This window comes from Stomoxys calcitrans, chromosome 5, assembly GCF_963082655.1.
Source record: "Stomoxys calcitrans chromosome 5, idStoCalc2.1, whole genome shotgun sequence".
NCBI classification, from domain to species: domain Eukaryota; kingdom Metazoa; phylum Arthropoda; class Insecta; order Diptera; family Muscidae; genus Stomoxys; species Stomoxys calcitrans.
In genome coordinates, this window is record NC_081556.1 from 15,090,104 (window position 1) to 15,117,708 (window position 27,605).

At 36.6% G+C, this 27,605-nt stretch overlaps 2 protein-coding genes across 5 annotated transcripts in view; one reads left to right on the forward strand and one right to left on the reverse strand.

Moving 5' to 3' along the window:
- The window catches only part of LOC106080712 (lysophosphatidylserine lipase ABHD12), a 40,819-nt gene extending 24,993 nt beyond the window's left edge, over positions 1–15,826 (reverse strand). For 2 of the 4 annotated variants that reach the window (XM_013242209.2, XM_013242214.2), the window contains exons 1-2: positions 15,693–15,826; positions 13,089–13,189 (exon numbers count right to left, since the gene is read on the reverse strand). The gene's annotated coding sequence lies outside the window, so the exon portion shown is untranslated. Of the gene's footprint in view, positions 1–1,745; positions 1,976–2,319; positions 2,397–13,088; positions 13,190–15,692 lie in introns of those variants that run through there. The other 2 variants (XM_013242213.2, XM_013242212.2) reach the window with 2 other exon arrangements.
- A 1,061-nt stretch (positions 15,827–16,887) lies between these two features.
- On the forward strand, positions 16,888–26,974 carry LOC106080714 (ankyrin repeat domain-containing protein 13D). Its single transcript, XM_013242217.2, has 10 exons — positions 16,888–17,068; positions 17,423–17,555; positions 17,617–17,787; positions 19,607–19,750; positions 19,815–20,131; positions 20,199–20,291; positions 20,351–20,530; positions 20,590–20,920; positions 21,003–21,207; positions 26,063–26,974. The coding sequence occupies exons 1-10, from the start codon at positions 16,970–16,972 to the stop codon at positions 26,268–26,270; spliced, it is 1,881 nt and encodes a 626-aa protein (XP_013097671.2). The 5' UTR covers positions 16,888–16,969; the 3' UTR covers positions 26,271–26,974.
- The last annotated feature ends 631 nt before the right edge of the window (positions 26,975–27,605 follow it).

Genomic DNA, 27,605 nt, shown 5'->3' on the forward strand with positions numbered 1-27,605 from the left:
CGAAAGAAGCATTCAAGTGTTTAGGCTTCCTTAAACGGTATAAGAATTACTTCACTCCACCTGATCTTCTTAACATCTACACCACTTTCATAATGCCGAAAATGGAATACAACTCACATGTATGGGCTGGAGCTTCAAAATCATCTCTGGAGCTACTGGACCGTGTACAGAGGAGAGCGATGGCGTTGATTTGGGACAGTGGGGTATCCAATTCCATTGCCTCCCTGTATCATCGTCGCAATGTGGGTTGTTTGGCGCTGTTTTATCGGTACTTCCATGGTGTATGTTCGTCTGATATTCGTTTTCTTATTCCTGATGTAAGGATGTATGTCAGGGATACTAGACATTGCAGGAACTCGCACCCGTTTGTTGTTGATTGGCCAGTGGACTGCACAATGCATTATAGAGAGAATTCTTCCGGCTAATGTTTTTCCCACTTATTTTGACATCCAAAAAATTAAAATAAAAGTGAATAATCAGCACTACATCCTTTTCCCCCTCCAATTCCAAATGTCCTATCGCCAACGCACTGCATTGCATTCATAGGGGACATCCCCTGTTGTGTTGGCTAATACAATACAAAATATGGGCGCTTTATCCAAATATAGTCCGATTTTCACCATACTAAGTACGAATGTCAAAGGACCTAACACAACTCATTTTGCCAAATTTTAGGGAAATCGGTTAATTAATGGTTATAAATAATTATGTTTAGGTTGGGATGATGTGTGTATGGGCTGGCCTTTCACATACATGACCCATATAAATTTAGAATATTTTTGTTGGGTTAGAAAATCGATCCATTCGGAAAAAGGACAAAATTACAAAAAATTAATTACCATTCTTTTATCATGATATTCTATTGGGTTGCCCAAAAAGTAATTGCGGATTTTTCAAAAGAAAGTAATTGCATTTTTAATAAAACTTAGAATGAACTTTAATCAAATATACTTTTTTCTAAAGCAAGCTAAAAGTAATGGCTGATAACTGACAGAAGAAAGAATGCAATTACAGAGTCACAAGCTGTGAAAAAATTTGTCAACGCCGACTATATGAAAAATCCGCAATTACTTTTTGGGCAATCCAATACATGATCTGTACAATTTTCAAGAAAATCTCTTTACCCGTATATGAGTTCAAGAAAAACAAGGTTTTTATGACAGCTTTCGGTTCACCCTCTTAAGAGTACATGCAAAATAAGATGTTATGACAAAATAGCGTTGGTTTGGATGTTTCATCATTTTTCTACCTCGCACTCAGAAGCATGTACTCGACATCCAAAAAGGCAAAAAAGCAAAATCAACGCCACTCACAAGCAACATGCGGTAACACACAAAAAAAACCCCACCACCTTAAACGTCATGTGTTTGTGTGTTCATTCAAGTAGCGTTGTTTTCAACACATAGAAATATTTTGTTTGAGTCATTCAAAAATTAAAACATAATGCGCAGAGGTATGAGTTGCGTTCAACCGCTGCAGATCTCTAAAATGCATTCATTTATGATCTACTTGTAAGTCGACAAAGTGTTAGTTGGTAATACCAAAACTTTAATCCTATCCACAAAACTAAAAAAAGAGGCTTATTAAAATTTATAGAACATTTCCGTTATGAATCCAAAAAAGTGGTATAAAGTGATATTTATAAACAATGTTCAAAATTTTTATTGGTATTCAAAACAATAAGGAAAAAAGAACAGGGAGCAAAATAACACAACACTTGAGACGATGCAGTTTTAAATATTTACACTTGGAACACGGATAACAACTGCTGAGGTTTATTTTAGTACTATGTAGGTTATAATCTGTTATTGTATGTTATCGATACGTATCCAGGACCACATTGCACTGATATTTTATCCAGAACATCTGACTTGCACTGGGTAGGATTAAAATAAAACACGACAAACATAACTATACTTCACAGGGTCATTTCTGTTGTCAGTCTTCAATTACTTTCATTGCAAAATGAAAAATCACACACATTTAGTCTTGTTAGCAATAGAGTATAAAAATGTAGGCTGTTCAAGCTATAATGTTAATCTTTACACTCGGTTCTTGGTAAAACCATTATCACGATTATTAACGCTAAATTTGTTTGTTTGTTAAAATTTAGTATGGCAGTAAAAATGAAGCAAAGTTTTTCAATTATGTCGCATTAAGGAAACACCTCACTTCACAAATTAAGCCAAGCTGTATTTGCAACTAATATTCTTATCGTTTAACTGTCAATAAAACATTTTTCTTAAATCAATAACACTACTCATATCCATACGGGTTTTTACACAATTTGTTTCAACTTGGCGATCTATTACTAATTACAATAGCTTCTTAGTATGTTTTCCGTATAAACTATTTTTTGTGAGGGAAGCAAAATCCCGCCGTACGTGTACTCCCCAATAAAGACTGTTTATGACTCAATGACGAAATTGAGAAATCATGTGTTGCTGAAGGGAGCACATTACGAGCAAAAATATGGGGTATTCCATGAAATGTTGTATTTAAGAAAAATTTCATCTCTAAAGAAAATTTTGTAAAAATTTCGTCTTAAAAGAAAATTTAAGAGAAATTTTGTTTTTTGACTAAATTTTATAGAAATTTCATGTTTCGAGAAAATTTTAGGGAAATTTTATCTTTTAAGAAAATTTTATGGAAATTTTCTCAAAAGAAATAAATTTCCACAATTTTATGGAAATTTTCTCTAAAGAAAAAAATTTCTATAATTTTATGGAAATTTTCTGTAAAGAAAAAAATGTCCATAATTTTATGGAAATTTTCTGTAAAGAAAAAAATGTCCATAATTTTATGGAAATTTTCTCTAAAGAAAAAAGTTTCAATAATTTTATGGAAATTTTCTCTAAAGAAAAAAATTTCCATAACATTTTTTCCAAAGACAAAAAATCTCTGAAATTTTTCTCTAAAGACAAAATTTCCATGAAAATTTCTCTAAAGACAGAATTTCCATGAAAATTCCATGAAAAAGCAGATGAGGCAGTGCTTGGAGTATTTGAGAGAGAGATTCTTCGTAAAATATATGGACCAGTTTGCGTTAAGGGAGAATATAGGCGACGTATGAACCACGAGCTGTGTGACGACGATAGCATAGTTACACGCATCAAAATACAGCGGCTGCGTTGGCTAGGTCATGTTGTCAGAATGGATGAAGAAGCTCCAGCAAAGAAGTCTTTTGAAGGCAGACACGGTGGTACACGCAAACCGGGAAGACCAAAAGCCCGATGGAAAGATCAAGTTGTAGGAGACACCTCGAAACTTAGTGTCAGAGATTTTAGAATGAGCGCAGAAGATCGAGGCGCTTGGAACGCTATTCTACGTTTGGCTAGTGGAACAAATATTCTGTCATAGCCAATTAAAGTAAGAGCTCGTAGTCCTATGTGTCTCGTTATGGTTCCGAAAGCTATACTGATCTCCTTCTTACTTCTTTCAGTAATAGCCTCGTCTTCTCACGATCTGCATCACCCCATAGGATTTTCGCCGTCCTACCGACCGTTTCGCTGTTGCACAGGCTTACATACGCATTCTCGGACTGCGTCGACCCGAAAGTCTTCGGGCTGACCAAGTTTATTGACGGCAGTTCTCTAGCTTTCACTGCCAAAACTTCTGCTTTATCATGGCCGGGCAACCAAACAATGCGGATCGTGCCATCCTCAGAGAAGGTGTTGATCTCCTTCTTACCTTCCATGACTGTTCGTGATCTCACCGTACAGGTTGTTATTGGCCTTAGAGCCTGTTTACAGTCCGTAAAGATGTCCATACTCGACATACTCGTGTTAACACGACACCACCTCACACATTCCGCGATCGCCCGGATCTCCACCTGCAGTATAGTGTTATGGTCAGACGGTCTAAAACAGATCTCAGTCCCTGGGTTCTCAATGTGTCAAGTGACGTCTCAGGTATTCGTTCGGAAATCTCTTCTCTTCCTTCCAGGTTTCCTATCGTCGCCTCGATTATACCGCGATGGTATGAGTTGCTCCTTTCCTCAATCCATTCTCCCATCGCCCTACCTCTCATAGCCGCAGTGGCTGCCTAGCACTTAATCTGTATGTCTCTGGGTCGGATATCTAGAATAGAATCTCATCGCTCCGCCTATCCCAAGAAAACGTGTTCTCCGAACGTTGCACTTTTTCTGAACGGGGTCCACCAAACTACTGAGGCGTAAGTAAGTATTGGTCTAATCACAGTCCTGCAGAGCCAGGGAACTATCCTCGGATTCAGGCCCCATTTCGAGACTACGGCCCGTCTACATAGTGCCCAACATCTGTGAGACTTTTCGGTACGTTCTTGAATGTGACACTTTCAATTCAGTTTCCTGTCCAAGATCACACCAAACTATTTGACTTGGTCAGATATCAAAATTGTTCTTTTGGGTAAACGTGGTGCGTCAAATTGGCTCACGTTCGTCTTCCTTGTAAACATACATATTCAGCCTTCTCTGGGTTTAAATTGAGACTCATCTGCAAGACCCTTTTGGCCCTACTGCATAGCTGGTTCGAATCCTTACCCCTTAGAAGCATTATAACATCGTCTGCGTAGCATACGAGTTCAAATCTCTCCTCAGTCGGACTCCGTATTAGGTCATTTATGGTGTTCACCCATAGGAGTAGCGGCATTTTATTCTTGTATGGCGTGCCTTATACCACTTTCTTCCTTATATTTATGTCGTGGGACACACAATTTATCCACCTGTTCCTTAGTTTATCCAATCTCTAAGGACCGAGTCCACCTAGTACTGGTCTAAGGATTGGATCAGTGTCGGTCCGTACAAAAGCCCCCTCGAAGTCAATGCATTCGCCAGTGTGTACGTTTTGGCATCGAAGGATTTTTCTATTTTATGCACAACCTCGTGCAGGGCAGTCTCCACCGACCTTCCCTTGACATAGGCATGATGTTTGTATTTGAGCAGTTCGCAGGAGTCTACTCTTTATCATGGTGTCCACCAATTTTCTCTAAAGACAAAATTTCCATGAAATTTTCTATAAAGACAAAATTTCCATGAAATTTTCTATAAAGACAAAATTTCCATGAAATTTTCTATAAAGACAAAATTTCCATGAAATTTTCTATAAAGACAAAATTTCCATGAAATTTTCTATAAAGACAAAATTTTCATGAAATTTTCTATAAAGACAAAATTTCCATGAAATTTTCTCTAAAGACAAAATTTCCATGAAATTTTCTCTAAAGACAAAGTTTCCATGAAATTTTCTCTAAAGACAAAATTTCCATGAAATTTTCTCTAAAGACAAAATTTCCATGAAATTTTCTATAAAGACAAAATTTCCATGAAATTTTCTATAAAGACAAAATTTCCATGAAATTTTCTATAGACAAAATTTCCATGAAATTTTCTATAAAGACAAAATTTCCATGAAATTTTCTATAAAGACAAAATTTCCATGAAATTTTCTATAAAGACAAAATTTCCATGAAATTTTCTCTAAAGACAAAATTTCCATGAAATTTTCTCTAAAGACAAAGTTTCCATGAAATTTTCTCTAAAGACAAAATTTCCATGAAATTTTCTCTAAAGACAAAATTTCCATGAAATTTTCTCTAAAGACAAAATTTCCATGAAATTTTCTCTAAAGACAAAATTTCCATGAAATTTTCTCTAAAGACAAAATTTCCATGAAATTTTCTCTAAAGACAAAATTTCCATGAAATTTTCTCTAAAGACAAAATTTCCATGAAATTTTCTCTAAAGACAAAATTTCCATGAAATTTTCTCCAAAGACAAAATTTCCATGAAATTTTCTCTAAAGACAAAATTTCCATGAAATTTTCTCTAAAGACAAAATTTCCATGAAATTTTCTCTAAAGACAAAATTTCCATGAAATTTTCTCTAAAGACAAAATTTCCATGAAATTTTCTCTAAAGACAAAATGTCCATGAAATTTTCTCTAAAGACAAAATGTCCATGAAATTTTCTCTAAAGACAAAATTTCCATGAAATTTTCTCTAAAGACAAAATTTCCATGAAATTTTCTCTAAAGACAAAATTTCCATGAAATTTTCTCTAAAGACAAAATTTCCATGAAATTTTCTCTAAAGACAAAATTTCCATGAAATTTTCTCTAAAGACAAAATTTCCATGAAATTTTCTCTAAAGACAAAATTTCCATGAAATTTTCTCTAAAGACAAAATTTCCATGAAATTTTCTCTAAAGACAAAATTTCCATGAAATTTTCTCTAAAGACAAAATTTCCATGAAATTTTCTCTAAAGACAAAATTTCCATGAAATTTTCTCTAAAGACAAAATTTCCATGAAATTTTCTCTATAGACAAAATTTCCATGAAATTTTCTCTATAGACAAAATTTCCATGAAATTTTCTATAAAGACAAAATTTCTATGAAATTTTCTATAAAGACAAAATTTCTATGAAATTTTCTCTAAAGACAAAATTTCCATAAAATTTTCTCTATAGACAAAATTTCCATGAAATTTTCTCTAAAGACAAAATGTCCATCAAATTTTCTCTAAAGACAAAATGTCCATCAAATTTTCTCTAAAGACAAAATTTCCATGAAATTTTCTCTAAAGACAAAATTTCCATGAAATTTTCTTTAAAGACAAAATTTCCATGAAATTTTCTCTAAAGACAAAATTTCCATGAAATTTTCTCTAAAGACAAAATTTCCATGAAATTTTTTCTAAAGACAAAATTTCCATGAAATTTTCTCTAAAGACAAAATTTCCATGAAATTTTCTCTAAAGACTAAGTTTCCATTAAATTTTCTTTCGAATATTTTATAGAAATTTTTCTTTTTAGAGAAAATTTCATAAAAATGTTGAAAGAAATTTTTTGTATAGAAATTTTATCTTCAGAGAAAATTTTATAGTAAAAGCCTATAATAGCCCAAATTATTATGGAATACCCTATATATATATACTGTATTTGTATATGAGTGAATAATTTATTTAGCATGAGAGAGTGAGTGTTTTGAGCGTTTAGTTGACCGGCTGTTTACATTTCCTAAAAAAGGGATTCAACTTGTCACCCGCAATTACTAGAAAGTGTGGCAACTAAATGAACCCACACTCCCGAGGCAACTATAGTAATTTACCAACAAAAATCGAATGAAACAATAAACAAGAAGTTGGGTATATACTATACATATACTTAAGTAAAAGTAAGGGTTTTAAAAAGTAAGAAAAAGCTGTCATTTGCCATTAATGATGTTGGGTCAATCCTGGTACATAGAATCGACTGCAGTGGAGATGGGGCTTAAAGGGTCACAACTGGTGTCATTACATTACATTTTATAATATAGATATTAGAAATATAGTGCAATAATCGTAATAATCATGCAAAGTTTTAGCTTAACTTAGCTAACAAATGGAGTGGCGTATATACCACAATCCTATGGTGGTTTAAAAGGGGTATGCATAAAAAGGTATAAAAGGCGCGCTAAATTCCGTCAAATTTGAAAGTTTTGCACACTTTATTCTTAATAAACTATGAAGTTGAGTATCATGAGTTTTTACCACATGCTCGTATGCTTAATAACGACTGTTATCTTGAAGTTTTGCGCCGTTTGCGATTAGCAATGCAATAAAAGCTGTCGGGTTGAGCAACAATTCATGGCTCAACTCAATTCATCCGACACAGACATAATAAAAAACGATCCTCGGCCTGAGGAAGAAGCAAGTAAGAGCGTGCTATGTTCGGCTGGGTCAAATCTTATATACCCTCCACCATGGATCGCATTTGTCGAGCTCTTTGCGCGGCATCTCTCTTTAGTCAAAGAAAGAATAATGGTTAGAAATTGTTATGCTATTGGAACTATATCGAGTTATAGTCCAATTCGGACCAAAAATGAATTGAATGTTGAAGACCATAGTAGAAGTCATTGGGTAATATTTCTGTCAATTCGGATAAGAATTGCGTCCAGTAGGGGCTCAAGAAGCATAATAGGGAGATCGGTATATATGGAAGCTGTATCGGGCTATACATCGATTCAGACCCTATTGGACACGCCTGTTGAAGGTCATGGGATAAGCCGTTGTACAAAATTTAATCCAAATCGGATAAGAATTGCGCCCTCTAGCGGCCTAAGAAGTCATGATCCCAGATCGGTTTATATGGCAGCTATATCAGGTTATGTACCGATTTGAACCGTTTGTTGAAAGTCATAAGAAAACACTTCATGCATAATTTCAGTCAAATCGGAATTGCGCTCTATAGTGGCTTAAGAAGTCAAGTTCTCAGATCGATTTATATGGCAGCTATATCAGACTATGGACCGATTTTAACCATACTTAGCACATGTGTTGAAAGTCAGAACAAGATACTTCGTGCAAAATTTCAGCCAAATAGGATAAGATTTGCACCCTCTAGAGGCCTACGAAGTCAAGTTCCCAGAACGATTTGAACCATACATAGCACAGTTGTTGAAAGTCACACCAAAACACTTCATGCAAAATTTCAGCCAAATCGATTAAGAATTGCGCCCTCTAGAGGCTTAAGAAGTCAAGATCCAAGATGTGTTTATATGACAGCTATATCAAAACATGGACCGATATGGCCCATTCACCATCCCAACCGACCTACACAGGCCGAAATTATTTGTACAAAATTTCAAGCGCCTAGCTTTACTCTTTCGAAAGATAGCGTGCTTTCGACGGACATGTCTAGATCGACTTAAAATGTCATGACGGTCAAGAATATATATTGGGTTGCCCAAAAAGTAATTGCGGATTTTTTAAAAGAAAGTAAATGCATTTTTAATAAAACTTAGAATGAACTTTAATCAAATATAATTTTTTTACACTTTTTTTCTAAAGCAAGCTAAAAGTAACAGCTGATAACTGACAGAAGAAAGAATGCAATTACAGAGTCACAAGCTGCGAAAAAATTTGTCAACGCCGACTATATGAAAAATCCGCAATTACTTTTTGGGCAACCCAATATATACTTTATGGGTTCTTAGACAAATATTTCGAGGTGCTACAAACGGAATGCCGAAATTAGCATACCCCCATCCTATGGTGGAGGGTATAAAAAGATACAGAGAGGTTTTATAAATCACCATGTGCTAAAATCGAGTTTGAATGCGCCTTTTATGGACTCAATGTTTTTAACTGAGAGATAGGTCTGTATGACAGCAATATCCATATTGGAAGCCGAGCTTTGTATTATTACTCTATCCAGATACTGCCGGATAACGATGGTTTGGTGTAGAAGTAATGAACCTTCAAGTACCGGTTCACCACACAAGCTAGAACATAGCACCACACAAGCTAGAACATAGAGGTCCGATCTGTGTGGTGTTTACTGCTGTCACGAGAAGATTAGCTGCGAGCTACCAGGCACGTCCACAGGTTGTGGATTGTGGAATTCTCCATCCGGAGTAGCTGTAACTGCAGTCACGGACGATCAGCGGTAACGGGCGGAGAGTCTCAGTGAGAGGTCGTGTGGCACCGGCTCTTGCACAAATACTGAGTGCCTACGATGTTCGATATGACAAGTCGAGTCATTAGCGCGTTTAAATAAACAATGACCACCATGTTCCCGCGGCGATCGGTCGTTTGGACCGAAACGAGCTTGCTCACCTACATGAACGAGGATCGCCACCTCCACATGAAAATGTGGTTACAACAACAACAACAACTAATCATGCGTAGATCGGTAGGACTTCAGAGCCATGGGCGAATATGCCAACCTATGCGCTATAAAAATTGCCATAATTTTGATTTCACAAAAATATTTGTTAATCATTTTTGCGTTTTAGAAGACAGTATTTCATCGAAAGTAACCTATGGTTAAACAACATTAATGTGTGTGAAATACGAGCATGATATTCTAATCGACATGTTAGGATTTTCTTTGTGTAGTATTATTGCAGTATGTAGTGAAAACTCAATATTTTACAACAGGAATTATGTTTCATATGACATTAGATGGTGAAATGTTGCCCAATGATTTCATCACATTACGTTAGATATGGTATAGGTACTTGGTAACATTTTTTTTTTGCTTATATTAAACTCAGATTCATTGTGATTTGTCTATTTCCGGATAATTGCTATACAATTTAACAAATTTATGCTGAATTTGATTAGAGTTTAAAGTTCATAAAAGCTGCTATAACAAATTGGTTTGAAACAATTACATTTAGCTATGAGTCACCATTTGATAGTGTTTTTTTCAAGGTAAATTCCGTTTTTGGTTTCATGAAACTATTTTTTTTTTTTTTTTGATGTATATTGAATCGAACAGCACTTATTGTTATCAGAAGTATGTACGTTCGCTGTTGCTTAATGAAATGTACGTTAGGAAAAATTGCGTTTGCAAAACAAAGTCCAAACGTCCTAATAGAAAAGCCAAGGAGAGAATTGCATTCTTTTTTCGATTTCAATATCAGTTTTAACCTTAAATCGTCTTAAATATTTTTGAGAAAAATGAAATTTTATAATATCATTTCTATTGAAAAGATTTGTTTTATTTATTCAATTTGCATAGCGTAATTCAAAGCCACAGGGTGCCGTTTTGAACAAATTACACTGACCTACTCTTGTTCAATCCCATGGTAGCAGGTTGTACGTACCAGATTGACCCGATGAATTCCTTCTTCCTTCTTCGCCTCAGTGTTCTACACACTGCTACAACAACAACAACAACCTACTCTTGTTTCATATATGTTCTATTCAAACATACACCATAGGATGGGGAGGAGTATATTCACCTCGTCATGTAACACCACGATATATTGGTCTTACCTTACTTGACTTTTATTGGTCATGTGTTGTTCTTGCCGAGCGCAGAATAGATGTTCAAGCGCCTCGATCTTCTGCGCTTCTTCTAAAATGTCTGACACCCTGTTTCGATATGTCGCTATTCAATTGGTCACTCCATCTGAGTTTTTGTCTTCTCTGGCGGTGCCCAGGTAGATAAAGTTGCTGACTATTTCAAAGTTGTAGTTCCCAACTTTCTTTGTCTGATCGGGGTTACAGTTGTTGTTGTAGCAGTTTGTTGTGTTCTATCTTTCGTCTGCTCGATTCTGTTGAGTGTCAAGACCCAGGATCTCTGCGATTAAGATGGGGTGCGTCCACAGGGATCTGGGTAATGACAGCCATGTGGCCCTGTGAATCTGACGCTGTTTGAATCTGACGCTGCTAACTACCTTGTTCTTATTCGCGGCGAAGTTTACTAGCCTTAATCCATTATCGGAAGTTTCATTGTATAGGCTAAATTTCTCGGCTGTTGTGCCAAACATATTTCCATTCCCTATTTTCACATTAAACTCTCCCAAAACGATTTTAATATCATGGGTGGGATAGCGGTTATATTCTCTTTCTAGGCGCTCGTAGAGAATATCATTGGTCTGTTCGTCCTTGTTGAGGTTAGGTTAGGTTGAAAAAAGGGTGCGGATATTATTCTGCCCCACGCCACTTTGGACATACACCTTAGCCAGTAATCGGCTTGTTGTGCACCCTTTGTACGAATTGTGGCTAGTCTCTCTTTCATAGTAGTAGACCCGGAGACTAGGTGTTTCCGTCTCCGTCTCCCGCTAACCACAAATCCACAGTCAAATTCATGCCTGGTTTCATGGCAGCTATGATATAGGGCGTCACCTCCAGGTGTTGTTGTGGAGCCCTTTCCGAGCCGTCGCACTTCCTGTAGGGCGGAAAGGTCAGCTCTGTATCTCTTCACTCTCTATAAAGAATGCTCACATTCCAGCTGCATATATGAAAATCATGGGCCTTAAAACATATTTTCAATCTAATCTCTTCAAGTTTTTCGGATAATGGGCTACTAACCCGACGCTTCAACTCATCTTTTTATCGTTCTACAGGTGAACTCGTAGCATATCTTAGCTCACTAGCTACTCAGATGACACGGTGGGGAGGTTTGTGTCCACATTTGAAAAGAAGAAAGAAAAGATTAGCTAGGATTTTGCCATTCGAAACCGTTGCTTGGTTTCCAACATCCCCAAGACACCCGAAATATTGGTCTAAGAAACTAAAAAGCATATATTCTTGATCTTCATGATATTTAAAGTCGATTTTACGATATCACACTAATGTATGTTTGTCGAAAGCACGTTAACTTTCGAAGGAGTTAAGTAAATTGCATGAGATTTAAACATATGCTCCTTATAAGAGTAGGGCGGTTGTTGTTGATTAGATTGCATATGGGTTTAAATCGATTTATCTCTAGACATGTCTTTCATATAAACCAATCTGACGAATGGATTATCCATTAGTTGGATACGGTTCGAATCATTCCATAACCTTACATTGGTACCATATAAACCACCTAATAAGCCTAGGAAAAAATCGTAAAAAAACCTGGATTATTTAGGATTTCACCCGGTTGAACCTAACGCACTCTTACTTGTTTACGCTATTTCTCTGAAATGTTGAATAAGGCTTTGGAGTAGGGCGCCCCGTTACCCGGGTGCAGGGTGGATTACCAGTACAGGGGTCAATCCCATTGCAGCCGGTTATACGTACCGGATTGACCCTATGGAGTTCTTCATCGGCAAAGGCTGCCGCCTCAGTGTATAACTCACTGCTACAACAAGAACAACCAGTGCAGGTGTCGTGGGTTCGATTCCCGCCAGAAGCCTTGGTTTGTCGCTACTGTGGTATCACAATGGACCTAAAATTGTCTAAGTGAGTCTGTAAAGGACTGACACTATTACCTAGCCTAACCTAAGGCGTTGTAGTATACCCTATGTAGCTGTCAAACATAATCCAGAACGTATCTATCATACAGTTGAGAGGCATATAGCCATGTAGAACCTTTGTATGAACATGTGTCACTCAACAACCGGCCGTTCGCATTCGTCTATAAAAAGGAGGTTCCTAAGATATTCATAATAAACAACATTTTCATCGGGATTTGAAAAAATACCCTACAGTTACTATAGGTTAGGTTCAGTTAACGGTTTGCACAAAATTGTTAACGAAAACCATCAAGTGCTATTTTTGCTCCCTGTTTTTTAATTTTTTAAATGTGTTATGTTATTTGAAAATAATACGAATATAAAAATATATGTTCCTATAAAAAATTTTAAAAATTATAATAAAATGTTTAAAGGGTATGAATTGATTTTATACCTAATTAAAATGTGTCACGATTTAAAAAATCATAAAAATTGTAATTACAACGATACACAAAATTCACACTTTCAATAGGTCACTGTTAAAATAACACGAATCTGAAAAAAATTAAAAAAAAATATATTGATTAATAACCATAGAAAAGTAGATAGATAACTATATACTTAATAGATTTATTTACAAAAAGGCAGACTAAATCTAAAGAAACAGCAAATTCATACATTGAAATTTAGGTGAATTACATTGAAATTGAAGGGAATCGAATTCTACTGTTTCCAACTGTAAGAGTCAAAACCCAATCAAGGAAACAGCGTCAATTTGTTTTCATACATTCCATAAGGGAAACAAAAAACCGCTGACGTTAGCGTCTGAGGCCAGCGGCATTCCCTAATGAAATGCTTGCAAAATAACTTGACGCTGACTCTTGACTCTTTGATTCGGTTTAGACTCTTTTTCTTTGGCCGTATTACTACTTGTAGCTGGATTTTTTACACTCGGTACCGTTGTCAGAACTACTCTTGTTTGCCGAGGGAGGTTAACTTCAGTTCTTCAACGCTTTCGCTAATGTTTCTTCGCAGATGATATTTGGAACCGCCTGATCCATCATGATTAGAGATGGGCGATGGGTAAATACCGAAAAGGTATTTACCCGGGAAATTGGGTAAATACCCGGTTATTTACCCAAAGCTGGGTATTAATAATTTTGCAGATATCTTTGGTATAAAAACATTTTTCAAAAATTTTTTGATGATTTCGTATTTTTTGTAGGGTTGCCCAAAAAGTAATTGCGGATTTTTCATATAGTCGGCGTTGACAAATTTTTTCACAGCTTGTGACTCTGTAATTGCATTCTTTCTTTTGTCAGTTATCAGCTGTTACTTTTAGCTTGCTTTAGAAAAAAAGTGTAAAAAAAGTATATTTGATTAAAGTTCATTTTAAGTTTTATTAAAAATGCATTTACTTTCTTTTACTAAATCCGCAATTACTTTTTGGGCAACCCAATATATAGACCTGATCTTTTGATCTCTTAAAATCGGATTATAGTTATATATAGCCGATATATAGACCGATCTCCAGATTTAAAGTCTTGAGGCAATAAATTGGTAATTTTTCATCCAATTTGGCATTTGGTTCTGGTAGACCCCTGCCCATTTCTGTGGTTCAGATCGGACTATATTTGGATATAGCTGCCCTATAGACCAACCGCCTGTTCTCCCGATATAGAGTATTAAGGCCATACAAGAAAAATTTATTACCCGAATTCGATAAAATTTGTCATAGTGTGTTCTGGTAAATCCCTTCCCATTCCTGTAAAATGTGATCCAAATCGAACCCTATTTGGGTTTAGCTGTCATATAGACCGATCTCCCGATATAGTGCAGTGAGCCTATAAAAGAAGTATTTTTCAACTTATTTCGATGAAATTTGGCAGAGCGAGTTCTGGAACCCTTCTAAACCTTTTTGATGAATATAGTCCAAATCGGGCCATATTTGGATATCGGATGAATTGCCATCTGGAGCGTGCGGAATAAAGAAGAAAGAATTTTAATAATACCGGAGTTATCACCACTCTTTGGGCAACATCGTGTTTCAACCTACCGGGCTTTAAATTCTTACCACTAAATTCCACATCGGACTCGGGTGCACACAAAAAATTTGCAACTCAACATTTTACGTCTATCCGAAGGGACATGCTGACAATGTCCTCAAAAAGCGTGACTTGGCTGATCGTATTGAAAGCCTATTGACCTTGGAAGGGCCAAGAGCCACGGGGACAGCCTATACAATTTACAAAATCTATGCTCATAGAGTATTAGGCTCAAGTGGAGTAGTATGTCAAGCGTCTTAGCTACTGAAGAGGGAAAGGAAAATCCGACTTTACAATTTTCATATCCTCGCATCCGTTCCTGGATCCTGTAGCGGGATAAGTCCGCAACATTTTCAGATTTCGGGAACTATAAACTTTTTAAAGACAGTTGGATTTCTAAAAAATCACTAAAAATTGTCTTCTCCTTCTTCCTTGCTAGGATCATCATCATCAAACTGTCTTTAAAGACATTTGATCTATACACATTTGTGTTTTGAATGTAAACATGCATATATGGAAAGACCCATAGCCATCGCTGCCTCAAAATTTATCTAATCATGCACTTGTACATGAAGATGCAAAAAAAATTGCTGTAGCATAATGCCGCAACCACTTCCCAATCCACTTAGAGCACAATGTTTCACATAAAAAACTAAAAACGTCTTTTATTTATCAAATATTTCGCACAATGGAGCGCATAGAGCTGCACAAACAACAATAACAAGAAATTGAAAAGTATTTCACTGATATGCACTCAGCGATGCTGTTTTATTTATATCAATTTCATTGAAAACTGACCTTGACTTTGCAACGATAATCAATACATTGAATCTTTGGTATATGTTTTAAATTATCAAATGTGTATAAATTTCTTTTCCTCATTTGTTTAAATCTGCCATGTATATATGTACACATGTATGTAATGAGGTTTGCATGTACATACAAAGGGTGTTACTACTGCTAATTATGATAGTTTATGATGTATTTTTTCAATTAATAAAGAATCTACTTACATTTTGTAGCAGAATGATCCATTAATTGATGGAATTACTGTATTTACGGTTATTACTGTAAAATTTACCAGTAAAATCGCGTTCGGTTTACGAAAAAAAACACTAGAACTCACATCATACCGCAACTGACAACTGACAGCCGCTCAGCTGTTAACAATGTTGTCAATAAAGTTGTTATCACACTACACCAAAGACACCCAATATGTGAAGAAGCAGTATTTCAATTGCAGCTTTTGGATGCCAGATGTCGTTAGTAGAAATAGGCCCCATCTTTCAGTTATATATTAGTTACAACGGGTGTCGTTGTTCAAAATGGACCCTATCTTTTTAGCGATTCCCTTAAAAATTGATATTTTAAGTATAATTTTGCCCTTGTGTGAGTTAGCCCTTAAAAAAATATATTTATCTGTTAAATTAATCCGATTGGGCTAATATATCCCAAAGAATACAATGCCATCTATGCGTTCAAAATTATCCCTATCGACTTTTGCAAATGCCGTATCTTCAAAGACCTAGAATACAATAAGACCTAAAAGTGGTGCTACATACCTCGAGCAGCACTTATGCTTACTTATGCGTGCATATCAGAAAAAATTAAAATAGGTTGGTTTGTATTGTGTGAGTTACACAACAAATGCACCCACGCATTTGACTGAATAAGTTAACCAAATTTCAACTTTAAACAGATGAAGAGTATATGATCTATAGTACTAAGGATTGGCATTCTATTCTTCTTTCGGAATTGTTGCGGAAATTTTTGATTGTTCCACGAGCGGAATTTGACTTCAACCAATTGTTTTTGCTTCCATTAAAAAAAACACGTTTTTTATCTGCACTTACTGTTTTGTCTATTAAATTTATTTTTTTTCTGCAAATAAATAAAGAAAAATGTATCAAGCAACAAACTATACAAAAATGATGCCTGTAATGATTTCAAGTGTTGCCACTTTGCTTTTTTTGTCATTTTTCTCACGACAAGCAGAGTACTACTTTTCCGCCTTTTTTATATGGTGTTTGACAGCATACCGCTTAAAAAGCTAAACAGAATACCTTGCTTAAGATAAAACACTACAAACTTGACATTGCGGAGTGTAGGGCATCCTGGCCAAAATCGATTACTCAATTTCATGAAGGTATAATCGATTTTGTGTCAAGAAAACATCGAATAATCGATTAGTTAAAATTCGACTTTCAGATTCCTAGAAGAATATTCCAAGTGACAAGTGCGAAAAAGGTGTAAATTTGATTAAATCACCGTCAAATAATCCTCTCGGAAAATGAAGACTATTGAAGAGATTAAATTGGAGTATCCATTGCATTGGCACGTTTGGCAAAACAGTCTGGATGAGCTAAAAGAGATCCTAAGGAATGCAAAAGTTAGTATGGATGTGTTGTTGTTGAGGAGGTGGCCCTAGGTGGCTAAATTGCTAGTTAGGGGTAGGTGGTAGTAGCGTATCATAAAAGTAAGGAAGGATGGTGGTGTTAGACCAACGTACATCGAACTTGCTGCTGCCGCTGTTGGTTGTTACAATGTGGTTTCGTGTGTAAAAGTAAATTAAGGTTTCCGGGTCAATAGTAAAATAACAAAACAGCAACCACCACCACACGGCCCACCATCTGGGGTGTTTTTTTTTTTTGTAGTAGAGTCAATAACGTGCAATCTGTAGGCATTTTTCACACATATCACCTTTTGTTAATATTTATTGCATTTGTTTTTCTTTTTGCCACAGATTGATAAAGAAAAAGTTGATCCGCGGGGACGTACGCCACTCATGTTGGCGGTCAAGTTGGGACACATACAATGTGTCAAATGCTTATTAGCAGCAAAATGCAATGCCACATATGAGTATGAGGGTTGGTCAAGTAAGTTCTTGTTCATATCAATGAGGTGCTATTTAATGATATTTGTCATATATTTTCACAGTTGTCCAGGAAGCTGTATGTACGGGTAATGAAGATATACTAACTGCCATTTTGGAGGTACGTGATCTGCAACGTCATGTTCAGAGAGTAACACATGTTCCAAAGTTATTGCAGCATTTGTTGGATGCTCCTGATTTTTATATTGAAATGAAATGGGAGTTTACATCTTGGGGTAAGTCTGTGGTTTGTGAACAGAAAATTTAAAAATAGCAAACATTAATACCTGTGTATTCACAAAACTTTATGCAGCTTTAAATTAGTTTTATTTGACAGTTCTATAAAGGAAATCTGCCAATTAAACCTTCTTAAGTTTTGTGAACATGAAAATTTTATTTTTAAACAAGTAAAAAGGCGTTAGGTTCAGCCGAGACGAACTTTGGATACCCACCACCTCGGGTATATATGTAAACCACCTTTTGTCCAGTGAAAAATGCATAATTAATGCCCCCATAACAGCTTCATCGAAATATGGTCCGATTTGGATAAAATTTGACACGGATATTGAGTGGTCTAATAAGAACAACTGATTATTCAATTTTGCAGAACAAAATATTGGTCTTTTTGGTAGCCATATCCAAATATAGACCGATATGAACCATTTATGACGCGGATGTCGAAAAGCCTAACATTAGTCATTTGTCAAATTTGAGCGAAATCGGATTGTAAATGTGTCTTTTATGGGCCCAAGACTTTTATGGGCCAAATCCTAAAATCCAGAGATCGGTCTATATGGCAACTATATCCATTTTTGGACTGATCTGGGCCAAATTGAAGAAATTTGTCGAAGGGTTTAACGCAATTTACTATTCCAAATTTCGGCGAAATCGGATAATAAATGCTCCATTTATGGGCCCAAAACCTTAAATCGAGAGAGCGGTTTATAGGCAGCTATATCCAAATCTAGACCGATCTAGGCTAAATTGAAGAAGGAAGTCGAAGGGCCTAACAAAATTTACTGCCCCAAATTTTGGCTAAATCGGACAGTAAATGCACCCTTTATTGGCTCAAGACCTTAAATCGAGAGATCGGTCTATATGGCAGCTATAATCAAATCTGGACCGATCTGGGCCAAACTGAGGATGGTTGTCGACTGGCATAACACAACTCACTGTCACAAATTTCAGCAAAATCGAATAATAAATGTGGCTTTTATTGGCCTAAGACTCTAAATCGGCGGATCGGTCTATATGAAGATATAGTTCGATATAGCCCATCTTCGAACTTAACCTGCTTATGGACAAAAAAGAATCTGTGGAAAATTTTTAACCCAATATCTCTATTTTTAAAGACTGTAGCGTGATTTCAACAGACAGACGAACGGACATGGCTAGATCGTCTTAGATTTTTAGGCTGATCAAGAATATATATACTTTATAGGGTCGGAAATGGATATTTCGATGTGTTGCAAACGGAATGACCAAATGAATATACCCCCATCTTTGGTGGTGGATACAAAAAGATTGATTGTTTAAAGATACTATTGCAGGCCTTAGATAATCAAAAATACAGATCTCCACCATCGGTAAACACGTTTCGATGATTGGCTAGTTTATTATATCGGTACGGGATTGTGTCCCAGACTATAAGCCTGAGACACTCGCCTGATCATGCTATAATCACTTGGCACATATTGGGAACTTTCAATGCGCACCACGAGATATGTCATGATCTCCTAAGTAATGGCTCAAGGAACATGTCTTTGCCAGGGCAGCTACACGTTTCACACGGTGAATGATAATACCCCCCATTAGAACTATGGGTAATTGCAGTAGTTTGTCACATATTCTGGCAACAATTTCAACATTCATTTTGGCAACACGATTTGCTGAAACTCTCATATTTCCATTATTTACTTCTTGGTACCAAACAAACGTTTCTCCTCTCCCTTTGATATCTTTCATATTTGTATCTGTTTTTGAAGACTAAAATGTCACATTAGTCGTGTGAATGTAGATTTTTTTTAATTCAATTTACATTTGTTTACTTTGCAGTTCCTTTAATGTCTCGCCTTTGTCCGAGTGATACATATCGCGTGTATAAGCGTGGAGCTAACGTTCGTATTGACACAACACTGTTGGGCTTCGATAACAACACTTGGCAACGAGGGAACCGTTCATACATATTTAAAGGTTCAAGTGAGTACAATTCAAAATAGTGTGTGAAGAAATTTCATAACACCTCATCCATTCGTGAATACAGATGACAGTGCCACAATGATTGAAGTCGATCATGACACACGTGAGGTAATGGTGGAACAAATGAACTCAGAAATTGGTGATATTATAGCCATTCCACCTCCCATTGGGGGAGTCAAGGCACGCTTGAATGCCCCTGTTATAACTAACAACATTGAAATGGAAAAGATCAGTTTCGAGCGCAACAAATCGGGCATTTGGGGATGGCGCAGTGAAAAGTCAGAAGTTATAAATGGTTACACTTGCAAAGTGTATGGGGCCAGTAATGTTGAATTCATAACAAAAACACGCATGGATCATTTATCGGATGAACAAATCAAGGTAAATTGATGTTGTGGACACCATACCGCTAGCATAAATAATTTTTTGAAACCTACATTTTCTTAAGGCCAAAACATCGAGAACACCATTCCATAACTTTTTGGGTTTAGCCGAAGAAGAATACATTTCTAGTCCAGATTTGGCCAGTTTAAGGGAAAGGGTAAGTCTGCCATATAAAAAAAATAAACAGTTCATTAATCTGTTAAGAAATGTTTGCAGGCCCCAACACCTCATACCGAGGAACACAATGAAAATGGTGATGAAGCCTCAAACAGCAATAGTTCCAATAACTCTGGTTCCAGTTCACCCAAAACGATAATAACACCTCAAGAATATTTTACAGCTGATTTAGATTTAGGTGGTCGTGATATTGGGCGACCTAAAAAACTTAATACCAAGGCAAACAACTTTATTAGCTAAAAAAAAACTTTATTTTTTTAATAGATTTTTCTCTACAGATTCAACGTTTTAAAGCGAATCTATGGTTATGTGAAGATTATCCCATGCGTTTGCAAGAACAAGTTCTTCCTATATTAGATCTTATGTCCACAATGGCCAGTCCTCATGTATCCAAATTAAAAGACTTTATTACAATGCAACTGCCTTCCGGTTTTCCAGTTAAAATTGAGATCCCCCTATTCCATGTGCTTAATGCCTGCATAACATTTGGCAATGTGTTTGGCATGACCACCCCAGTGGATAATGTTACAACGATAAATGAAGATGATCGTGTAACGTGCATAGTCGATGATTGTTGTTTCAATGAACCCCTTCATTATACCAAAAAAGGTGGGTTAGTTCTAATTCGGTTTCTGGCTTTTGGGTCATTTGTAAATTACATTACAATTTTATTTTTATTTCTAAACTTCAGGTGCAGACTCCAGACGCCAAATGCCCCTAGACGAAGACGATATGCTGCAATACGCCATTGAACAAAGTTTGGTGGAAACTTCGGGCGGCGCCTGCAGCATCAATGTGCATAATATGGAAAGTTCCTCGGATAAAGTTGATATATGGGAAGCTCTAAGAGGTCAAGGTGTAGGAGCCGAAGACGAAGAAGATGAGCAACTTCAAAGGTATGATAGAATGTTCATTGAATACACGCAATGCATGTTATATATATATTTTACGAGAATGTGATTTCATAAATGCAAATGGTTTTGTGAAAGGTCTGGAAGTTGGTAAATAGATGATACAAATACCATAGTAATTGTAGAAGGAGTAAGATTTATGCTTAACATTCAGTTAATTAGTTAATCATGGCGTGGCCCGAAAATCAGTGGAGTAAGTCTTGGTTTACTCCATCGAAAGTTAATCTGTTTCTGACAGAAGGATATGACTGAATAGTCTTCGGAACGCCAAGACGATTAGGAATATTAGGAAATACACATATATATGTTAGTGTCCCCACCATTGTTGTAAAGTCTCAATTAAATATTTAAATGAGTAGCAAACCGAATAACAAAGTCAAAACGAAGGTGAAGTTAACCCCGCCAGGTTTTGATCAAGTGTCAAGGATTTGTTAACCTTTTTTCTTCGTGTATGTTATATCTGAGAGTAAATATTTTTTTGGCATAAAATGTTAATAATTTTATAAAACTTATTGAAATTCCATTGCAGGATATTGTCAGACTTTATACCATTGTTTAAACAATGGTCTAAAACAATTTAATTTGAATTTTCTTTTGAAGTGATCTGCTTTGTTACCTAATTAACAAAACTAATCTGCGAATGCCAATTATTTGCTAAATGTTTTCCTTGAGTGTATTATATTCACAACTCCACATGGCTGCCCTCATCTACGAACCATAAGCCATCCATTGTACAATCGTTCGAAATTTTATGCTGGGAACATTCTTTTGTATGACATAAGAGTTTTCATACAGAAACTTTGACCATTATCAATGAGCCGATGATGGTCATACCCAGTGGTAAACCTAGTAATGCCTGCTTAAATCAGATCTGATAACAGCGCTTCAAGGCCTTCTAATAGATGCTTTCAAGAGGACTACCTCTACTGTCTATATATTCCTTCTGAAATGCTTTCAAGAGGACTACCTCTACCGTCTTTATATATTCCTTCTGAACTACCCCATAGTATGGGACACATGTGAGTGTCTATTGAACTTCAGTTTTTAGGCAGTAATTAGTTACACTTAAGGCCATGTAATTACCGTGAAAGGCAAATACCAACCTGGCAATGTCACCCAATGCCGCCGCCTTTTTCCGTTGGAAGGATTCTGCGTGAAGATTCTTGTTTTTTTTTTTTGCGTCATATGATGGTAGAAATATGTTTGTTATCTAGACCTTTCACAAACTAAGCAACTGCTAAGAGAATTATTGTAAAATACGTTGTTCCAAACGATATCAAAGTTCGAAGATTGGTGTGAGAAAATATGACGTATCGGGATAAATAATGTTAAGGTACTAAGAGAATAGGGTAATTTAAAGTCAATGCAGTAGCACTCGCAGATTTCGTCCGCAATCTTAAAACATGTTGGCCCGGGACCCGGCACAAACTGACAACATCCTAAACGAAACGTAGGCTCCTTGCAGCCCCGGGCAAGACTAACATGACCCGCAACCAGAGGCTTCCACGCCGACTTAATGTCCACATATATTGTGATAGTATGCCAGGCCCGCCTCACCTGACCCAGGATCACATTCAAGGCCACAAGAGTTGTAAAACCCTCAGACTAAAAGACGGCGCACCCACCCAGAAGTCTATGTGACTCCCTGGAAACTCAACAAACAACCCCAACCCAGAGCCCCCATAAGACCTAGACCCCTCTCTGTAAAAAGAGGGACCCGAGAAGGGCTGGTCGCATTCAATCTAAAGCTCCCTATACCAAGTAGTGGTCCCACGCCAGCCGCCTCCCGGAGAATAGACGAATGCCGAGTATTAGGCAGATTAGGTTAGGTTAGAGAAGCTTTCTATTTTCTAAACAGACTTAGACTATTTTAGGCGATTGTGAAGGCGCGGCGTTCTGCGGCACATTGGCCTAATATATATAATATAATATTTGCTCATGAACATTCTATTAAGGAATAGGTGCAAACTTTTCACATATCAATGATAAGTGGCCTCCTTTTTAAACGGGGCACGCCGTTGGGCCTCGGCGACAAGTTTTTACGTGGAAAAGTACATCACAAATATCGCTAGCATTAGGAAGGGATAACCACCGCTAAAAAATTGTTTTCTGATGTTCTTGCCAGGATCCGAACCCCAGTGTTCAGCGTCATAGGTGGTCATGCTAACCTCTGCGCTGCGGAAGCCTCCTAATATATAAGTAACTTCTTAAATTAGTAAAAAAACACACGGATGTGCTTAAGAGAAAACAAGTTGATTTTAGACTGTCAAATCGCGTCTATTAGAGATAGCAGATGATAGATCATGTATTGGACTCAATCAAAAGATTCTTCTAGCAATTTTGATGGATGAACTGACATTGTTCGAGGTAGGTCTGGAGATACCAAACTGTGCATAGGATCCAAAAACAACCTGTCAGACAAAGCACAGAGCGCTCCCATTTGTAAGATGGATTGGTCCAGGTTTACCAGTGCCCTCCTGGTGCAAAAGCCTAAGATAGAGCATGGCATTCTGTGCCTTTCTTGGGGCACTCCTCCTTACTCCAGAAATCAGCACCGCAGCGGCACCGTGGTCGGCATATTTACCGACCATGACAATCTGGGGCTTAAATGAAAGATTTTGGGGGATAGAGCACTTTCGGGACTAATTTTCTGGAGGTCTACCCCTTTCCCAAAATACCCCACAAACAGCAATTTTTTACTGACCATCGCAATATGGGCCAATATCCAAATGTAGGACCATGTATTTAGGGCATCACCCCTTCCCCAAAACACCCCCCAAAGGGTAAACATTTTGATCATGCCAATATGTGGCTCAAATAAAAGGTATTTGAGATTAGAAAACGAATTTGATAACCAATTTTAGGGGACGCCTCATCCTGTAAACTCCCCTTTAACCAATGCCAATATTTGGTTTAAATAAATGGTATTTAAGAGGAGAGCACGATACTTTTTCAAGGGTCTGGACTTCTTGAGCTTTTAGAGGGCACAATTCCTATCCGATTTGGCTGAAATTTTGCATGTGGTGTTTTGGCATTACTTCCGACAACTGGTCTAAATCCGTTGATAATCTGATGTAGGTGCCATATAAACCGACCTTGGGTTTTGACTTCTAGTGGTCACAATTCTTATCCGATTTGGCTGAAATTTTGCATAAAGTGTTTAAGATTGACTCCCAACAACTGTGTTAAGAATGGTTTAAATCAGTCCATAACCTGATATAGCCGTCATATAAACCGATCTCCCGATTAGACTTCTTGAGCCTCTAGTTATGAGCTAAGTACCTTCTGTCCTTTAAAATATGGTTTAGAGGAAATTTTCAAAAATTATTTTAAATATAAGGCTCCCCGTGCTAAAAGCGATAGCATAAATGTGACTTCGATAGAAAAACTAAAATTTAAAAAAGTGTAAAAAGCACCAACAAAAAATCCAAAAAGCTTCCACTTAGTGCCTTTTTTCGGTTGGATCTAGGTGGTTCTGTTTCAAGTTAGCGTGACCTGAAAAACACCAAATTTTGTGCGAAAAGCACTAAGATGGCATTTCTGCTAAAGTGTGGATAGGAGAGAAATCTGTTTGTATGACTCTCTTTGTTCGCCATATTGCCCTGGTTTGAGAATAGGGAGCACCCTACTCATTTTTTAAAAACAGACCCTTTTCAAAATCATAGGTATTACTTGGTTGGAGATAGATGGATTGAGGGTGCCTGTCAGGTATTTTACTCTTAAATCGCCTAGATTTTTGAGATTTAAAATTGATATTTCGTCAGGGACCAAAGCTTGGCCCTCCCTGTGACTTCGGCTACATCTTAAGGTCCGTAAGCTGTGGTTCGGTCGATTTGTCACTCAATGGGTGCTCGACAAAATGTCTATTGAAGTTGACTTCACATCGTTCCGCCGTTCTTGGTTTGAGATAGATGGATTGAGGATGCCTGTTAGGCATTTAACTCTTAAATCGCCTAGATTTTTGAGATTTCAAATTGGTATTTTGTCAGGGACCAAAGGCCAAGCTATATTTTAAGGTCCGTAAGCTGTAGTTCGGTGTTGGTTGGGAGCTTCGATAGAATACCTCTTTGCGATTTGTCACTCAATTAGTGCTCGACAAAATGTCTATTAAAAATTGACTTCATACCGTTCCGCACCTTAATAAAATGTTCATGGGCAAATTTGCAATACTCTTTGCAAATACTGTGCCGTCTCTTCAGCAAATTCTTATTCCAGGTGCAATTTTCCAAATCATGCTTTATGGTTAATTGATATCGTTTGGCATAGGTCAAAACAACAACAAAATTATTATAGTAACACATAGTTTAGCAAACATTTTTATAAATTTAAAAAAATATAAACTTTTAATCACTACTTTTCGATTTTTTCTATAAGTTCATGTGGCCGTATACTCGTAACCAACACAATACATAATCAATTCTAGAAAGTTTCATTAATATTTTTTGTATTTTAATTCTTTGCCTGGTATTTAATCCGCCTCCAAACCCATGCTAGATTAACATTAAATAAAACATATCTTAAGGTATCACCAAATCGTACAAGTCCACACATTTCAAGAGCGTCATCCACAACACCCACACCTCCGAGAAATCGGTCATCCAATAATTCACCACAGCCGTTTAAAAATGATATAAACTATATGAAAAATATATTTAAATAAATTCCAACAAAAACTTAGCATTTTATCTTATACAAAAACTCAACTCAACATATATATATCTTCATATATTGTTATTGTAGTTATAAGGCGAATGATGTTACGCTTCCTTAAATGCAAAATGTATCGCTAGCATATCATTAGTATAATCCCTCCAAACCTTTGCCTCTTCCATTTCCTTAGAGTCCTGCAGGAATCTCTGTGTGCGGTCAATGCGGCGAATTCCCCAGCCGCCTCGGACGATGACGATGGCGGCTTTAAATATATCGATCCAGATTTGGCTCTGGCTCTGCGACTTAGTCAGCAAGATCAACAGCAATATGAATTGGAACGTAAGCGTGAACAGGAAATGATTGAGCAAGCTTTAAAATTAAGTTTACAAGAACATTAGATTAAGTCGATCTCAGTGGATCATACTATGAAACATGTCCCCCCTCCCCCCCAAACTTTTTACGTTTATTGTTTCCTTTGAATTGCGGTAACTCCATTGTAATTGAGGTTGTTTCATTAATATCATCTTATATAAAAATTTTAATATATGTATATTTTTTAAAAATATACAAAGTCTTTATATTTCTCAACAATTGTAAAGATTATTTGTATGTTATGTTGTATGTTTACTTTTTTTTGTCCCCCATCCCCTGCCCCTAGTAATATGTATGTATGTATACATAGAGAGTATGCCAAAATTCGTATTTTTTTATTTATAATTTGTCTTTGTTAACTCGTCTTTGTTTTTTTTATAGTCTATATATTTAAAAATAATTAAAATCTAATAAACTTTTGTATACTTAGTTGATAAAGAGTACATAGATACATTTGTATATGGATTTAAACATATGCATATCTATTTAAACACACACACACACTTATACCGAATATTGAACACACCACTTTCTCACCAACTCACAGACACATACACACACACACTATTCGCCTATGAAACTGTAACATCTGAGAAAAAAAGAAAATCAACTTAAAAATCTATTATCAATTTTATTTTAATTTGTTATAAACATTTATAATAGAAATCAAAAATCAGAATGAAAAAAAAAAACAAAAACAACAAATAAAATCAAGTACCATTACCATTAATTTAAAGAGACATAATTTGTTTCATTTTGTATGTTACAAGGCAGCAGGAGCCGACGGGTTACCCGCTGAACTATTTAAGACCGGAGGCGTCACGCTGATAAGGCGTATGCATCAGCCTATATGCGCAATCTGGATAGAAGAACGCATACCCGATGATTGGAACCTCATACTATGTCCCGTATACAAGAAATGAGACAAGTCGGAATTTGCCAAATACAGAGGAATAAGTCTACTCCCCATCGCATACAAGGTACTCTCGAGCGTACTGTGTGAAAGATTAAAACCTGAAGTCAAAGATAATTGGGTCCTATCAATGCGGCTTTAGAACTGGTAAATCCACCCAGGACAAGATATTCACACTGCGCCAAATCCTGGAAAAGACCCGAGAAGGACAAATCAACACCTACCATCTCATTGTTGGAGGCCACCGTCCGCTATGACGCTGAAAGCCTGGGTTCGAATCGCTGAGCGCCCCTTCGAATCGATCAGAAAAAATTTTCAGCGGTGGTTTTCCCCTCCTAATGCTGGCAACATTTGTGAGGTACTATGCTATGTAAAACTTCTCTCCAAAGAGGTGTCGCACTGCGACATGGCGTTCGGACTCAGATATAAAAAGGAGGTCCCTTATCAT